Source organism: Sceloporus occidentalis, unplaced genomic scaffold, assembly GCF_023333645.1.
Source record: "Sceloporus occidentalis isolate IW3139 unplaced genomic scaffold, rSceOcc1.0.p SCAF_44, whole genome shotgun sequence".
NCBI lineage: Eukaryota > Metazoa > Chordata > Lepidosauria > Squamata > Phrynosomatidae > Sceloporus > Sceloporus occidentalis.
In genome coordinates this window covers 5,781,464-5,787,463 of record NW_028317024.1, presented here as the reverse complement: position 1 = coordinate 5,787,463, position 6,000 = coordinate 5,781,464, and the positions used below count along the sequence as shown (strand labels likewise).

General features: G+C 41.9%; 1 protein-coding gene across 1 annotated transcript in view; it reads right to left on the bottom strand.

The window, feature by feature from the left end:
- Positions 1–1,095: 1,095 nt before the first annotated feature.
- The window catches only part of LOC149289624 (F-box only protein 15-like), a 37,258-nt gene continuing 32,353 nt past the window's right edge, over positions 1,096–6,000 (bottom strand). Inside the window, exons 7-8 of the mRNA XM_089490428.1 lie at positions 2,564–2,688; positions 1,096–1,365 (exon numbers count right to left, since the gene is read on the bottom strand). Coding sequence (XP_089346554.1) covers positions 1,096–1,365; positions 2,564–2,688 — 395 coding nt within the window. The remainder of the gene's footprint in view (positions 1,366–2,563; positions 2,689–6,000) is intronic.

The window sequence follows — 6,000 nt, the reverse complement described above, 5'->3', positions numbered from 1 at the left end:
CAAGGTATGAGATGCCAAATATGACATGAACCTTTGTATTCTTTCTGGTCAGCAGTGTTTTTTTGCCTTGTAACTCTCCCATGATGCAATTTCTCCACAGGCTCTTTCTTATTGTGGAAGTGTTGCATTCTTGGAGGAATTTTGGTAGGCCAGCCACTTCTTGGAAGGTTCACCACTGTTCCAAGTTTTCTCCCTTTGTAGAGAATAGAGGTCACCATGGTTCACTGGAGTCCCAGGTCCTGGCTTTGCAACTCTTTCCAGACTGATGTTAACCAATGTTAATGACAGTTTCTCATCCATTCTTGAATTTCTTTAGAATGCAGCATCAGCTGCTGCTTTTTGAGACCATTTAGCCTACTTCACTTTGCAAGACAGGTTAGACTTAATCAATGTTTACATTCAACAGGGCTAACAGTAGTCTTCCCTGTAAAAATTAACCAAATTAGCAATTAAATTTGGTTAACTGATTGATTTAGTAACTAAGGGGGCAATTCAGTTTTCACATAGGGCCAGGTAGTGTTGGATAGCGTTTTCCCTTCTATATATGAAATTATAATTAAAAAAAAAAATTTTGTGTTTACTCGGAATACATTTGTCTAACATTAAAATTAGTTTGATGATCTGAAATATTTAAATGTGACAAATATGCAAAAATAGAAGAAATTGGGAAGGGGCATATACTTTTTACAGCTCTCTAGATCAGTAAGTGTACACATTTTAACATATTATCCCAACAGGCAGATACAGTAACATAGGCAGTACCCATGAGATCTTTCATGATGTTTTAGTTAAAATTACTTTGATCAATTAATAAAAAGGTATCTGTCAATATTACTTAATTTATCACATGTCTCTTGTTGGGCTGAAATGTTAATCTGTATACACTTACTGATATATTTGTAATAATATATACATATTCAAAACATATTCAACATAGCCAAGTGTGATTTTAAAAGCATTCCAATACATTTCTGCAACAATGAATGCAACAGTGTAAGTACACATTAAAATCTAGATATGAGAATTTAGGCCACCATGCAAAATGTAGTTAAATGTAAAAAAATAAAATAAAGGTCCACTTACTATAGCTAGACTTTAGTAGTTTGTTCCAAACCAGCTGTTCACCTTTTCTGTACTTAAGTACAGGACCAAGTTAATTATGTAGTATTCTTCTGTTTCCTTCATCCACACAAGTTCTGTCTTAACTTTGCCTTCTGAATCTTCGTACTTAAGGGTGAAGCTTTGTCCCATGAAGTCGTAGAGGCTTTCTGAGTTTTTGGAAGGATGCAGGCTGACTGGAGAACTGAAACACCAAAACGGCTTTTCTGCTTCATCCAAAACAGTAACATCCATCATAAAGCAGTTCTACAAAATAACAGAACAGTGCAATTTAACATTAATAATAATATGTTTGAGTGAGCATACATTCAAACTCTGCATATAGGTGGTCTGTAGTATATCAATCTATTATTCCCAAATCCAAAATGTTGATTGCACAATATAGCCTGTTTAACTTTTCTATTTTATTTTTTTATATGACTAAAATAGAGAAAAATCAGTTTGCACCACTACCAGCCACAATTTTAAACTGTTCCCAAGAAGCCTTGGATGATCTGTGAAGCTTCAATGTTACCATAAGTGCAACTGAGCTGGCATGTTGTTAGGCAAACAAACTCTAAAATGACAATGAAAATTGCTTACATTGCACCTCTTAACCAAAATGCTAATTTGAGTTTGTTTCTAATATTAACCCTCGTGACCATAGGACATAGGTTCTCAGTGATCTGCCACAAGTTTTAGAGGGTGTAAACATAATAGTAAGTCCTATAGAAGATGCAGCGGCATGCTCTTGTGCACAGCGTTACCTTCTGTTTGATGGTGGAGGGAATGCCTTGCAATTTAGGAAATCCCAGATGACCCAAATACGGGCCTCCTAGTCATGTGATCACTGTGTGGAGGAACTCAATTGGCTTGCACATGGCCCTGAACCTAACCCTATTAAACAGCTTTGGGATCAACTGTAATGCCGACTGAGCGCCAGGCTTTTTCATTCAACATCAGTGCCTGACCTCACAAATGCTCTTTTGGCTGAATGGGTACACATTCCCCACTGACCAGACACACTCTAAAACCTTGTAGAAAGCCTTCAAAGAAGAGTGGATGGTGTTAAAAATGGATCAACTCCATATCAATACCCATGGTTGGAATGGGATGTCCAACAACCTTATATAGGTGTGATGGTCAGGTGTCCATATAATGTATATGACAAACTAATAATAATAATACATTTAGGCAGACGACCCTTGGCAGACCTTCAAAATGAAAAAGGCATTTTCATTTGGTCAAGTTGGGTTGACCCGATTTGAATATTTCAGGAATAAAAGTATGCTCTTATGATTAATCCAGCTACTTGGACTTATTATGTGCTAGGTTGTGGTTTGGATGCTACAGCTCTGGAATACAGCAAACCCCACTGACTTTACTATAAAATTGTTAAACATGACAAAATGCCTGCATGCAACCCTGAATGATTGTGTTCTACAACATTGTCATTTATATTTACCTGTATGTTACCTTCAAATGTAGGAGTTTTCCACATCAAACCAACTTTTCCAACAAGAGGAGCATGTTGTCTGTTATTCTTCATACTTATAGCTGAGAGTCGAAGAAAACCATTTCTAATATAATCTATAAGACAGAGTAACATTATTTTTCATTCATATGTTCAATATTGTCCTCTACAGAAATGACTTAATATTTCTTCTTTCTGTTAAGTATCAATGAAACCAAAAAGCCGAGAGACCAAGAATCGGTTGTGATCAGTTGCATCTGTGAATATTATGTTGCCTTGGAAAAGGCTACATGAATTATTACATATAAAATGAAAACATTTAATTGACTCCATATTTGTTTTAGAACAATGTAAACAGAAAACAGGTAATCAGTGAAATATAGTTACTTTGTCTAATGCTAGAATAAGCCCAGTTTTTTTTTCTTCAATCCCTCCCCAAACAGCTTTAACTACCAAAAACAAGCATCCCTCACTACTGTAAGAAAGGAGCTGATTGACTGAGACCATGCTGATGATGCCTACACCCCATCGGTTGTCACTTCAGCTACAGAATATGTGGAGTATATACACCAAAATGAAACATAACTTTGGATCCTTTAAGAGCATCCACGGTTACTGAAAATACTTATTGACTCTTTAAACTAATCCAACAATAGTAAATACAACATGAATACAACATGAATTGAATGCCTTTTAAAAGATGCCCTCTATAGTGCACAACATGTGGCCTGGTCAACCAGGATACAGATTTCTTCTAACTTCTCTGTTAAAACTATCTCCGGAAATTAATGTTTTTACGCAGGACTGTTCTATTTAATTATGTCCTTTGATTTACATCATGGATCTTAGCCAAATTAGTACAGCTGTCTCAGAGCCCTAACCATCTGGTATTAACAGTTAATTAATATCAAGTTCAACATAATATTCCCTATATAACGTCACTTAAGTAACATCGTGTTCCGTTTCACGTGTCACAACAAAGGATGACCTACAGCTGAAATCAAGTCCTAAAAAAATCTTTACAGATTTCCCTGAGACATATATTTTCAAATGCATGTGAAGTTATAAATGTTGGTCTTGTACACTGAACAGCTTACTATATATTTAGTTCTCAAAATGGAATACCATGTATTTGTAATAAAGGTGTTCACACTATTATATTTAATGTATAGAGAAATATAAAAGATTATTTAGTATGAAAGGAAAAAACCTCATATTAACTTGCTTTTATTTGTAATACATGTGAGCCTACAGTATATAGTGAAAAAAATATCAATTTTTGCTTTTAAACATGAGAATATACAGAAAGGTGCCCTGAACCCTTTTTCTCTTTCTATTTTGAGCTTTTGTACAAATAAACATCCAAGGCTTATTTATTAAAGAATGGGTTTGCGGGAAAGACCAACATTTTAGTCCCTTATATCACTATGCATTATCAAGGACAGTCTCCTGCAAGAGGGGCCATGCTGGTCTAGCATAATTCATAGGTAACGTGGAGATTTCCTAAAGTTCTTGTCCAGGGCCGGCCGAAGACTTAACGCCGCCTGGGGCGAAGTTTAAAATGCCGCCCCCCGCCGACGCCGGGGGGGTGGCATTATCTACCCCCCCCCCGTTACTTAGCCTTAAACAGTCCTGCGGCGAGTCTCCCTGTGCTGCCACGGTGCCGGCTTGTAATGCTGAGCGCCGGAAATTCACGTCACTTCCGGCGCTCTGCATTACAAGCCGGCACAGAGACCGAACAGGGAAACTCGCCGCAGAGGAGAGAGAGAGGGGCGCCGAGCGAGTAAGCGAAAACCACTCGGTGCCCCTCTCTCTCTCTCTCTCTCTCCTCCGCTTCAAAAAAAAAAAAACGCTTGGGGCGGCAAAGTGCCGCCCCTTCTGAAGTGCCGCCTGGCAGGGAGATCCTCCGATCAGTAACCGCCGCAAAGAAGGGGGAGAGACCCCCCGCCTCTGCACGGCAACCACAGCCGCCACGAGGGAGAGGAAGACCTCCCGCCTCCACACAGCAGCCACTGCCGCCGCAAAGAAGGGGGAGACCCACCACCTCTGCTCAGCAGCCGCAACTGCCGCGAAGAAGGGGGAGACCTGGTATCCTGACCTCGGCTTATCCCACGACGCTCCTGCTCTCCGGTATCCTGACCTCGGCTTATCCCACAACGCTCCTGCTCTCCGGTATCCTGACCTCAGCTCTCTGGACCATCCCTTACCAGTCCTACCTGACTTCGGTGTCTCCTTCCTACGCTGTGTCGTGACAGAATCAGAAGGCCATCATGAGACCCGCTTCGGTGGGACAACAAGGGTCCACGGAGGCTCGATGAGATGGATCACCGTCTGGATCAATTTGCTCAAGCCCTCCAGACCTTGCTTCAGCATACGGATCCTGCATAACGGGTGCCTCAGCCAGTGGCAGCTCCTACACCTCCGCCTGTGCCAGTAGCTACGGTCCCAGCTCACCTGCCTCCACCGCAACTCTACAATGGTGACCCTGCAACTTGTCGTGGTTTTTTGAACCAGTGCGAGATACATTTTAAACTGTCTCCGTATGCCTTCCCTACTGAGCGTGCAAAGATGGGTTACATTATTTTGCTCCTTACGGATAGAGCCTTGGCATGGGCTTCGCCGCTCTGGGAGAGAAACGATTCTACGGTGCGCTCCTATGCTGAATTTGTCTCAAGCCTACGAGCCGTATTTGACGTTCTGGGGAGAAGGACCACAGCTTCAATTTTTTACCATCCGTCAGGGTTCCCGTCCGCTACTGGAGTATGCTATTGAGTTCCGGACCCTGATGGTAGAGGTGAACTGGACTAACGAGGAATTAGTGGCTGCCTTCCTTAATGGACTTTCCGAGACCCTCAAAGATGAAACTTCTGCCAGAGATTTACCTACAGATCTAGACTCTGTGATTTCGTACATTTCTCAAAATTGATCTTCGTCTCCGCGAAAGACAAGTACAACGTGAGAGTCTGAGGTTAAGCGACAGGGGTGGAAGACCTACTACGCGCTTTATGCAACAGTTTTCTCCTGTTGCTACCTCCTATGACCCTCCTGAGGAACCGATGCAGTTGGGAGCTGCTCGGGTATCTGAACCTGAGAGGAACAGGCGGAGACAGGAAGGACTATGTTTTTACTGTGGCCTCTCTGGTCACCTCATCAGATACTGTCCCAGCAGGCCGGGGAACGCCCGCACCTAGGTAGGCCAGGGGAACCTACCATAGGTATAGTGAATCCTTCCCCTAACCTTTTCACCACCCGGTTCGTCTGGCCTGGGCCACTGGTTTCGTTGATATGGAGGCCTTTCTGGATTCCGGCGCTGCCGGCAATTTTAGTGACTCAGTTTTTTGTGATCAGCAACGCATTCCCACCCGCTTATTCCTGATCAGATTTCCCTCTCTACTGCTCCACTCAACCTTGCCGTGGGCATAGTACAC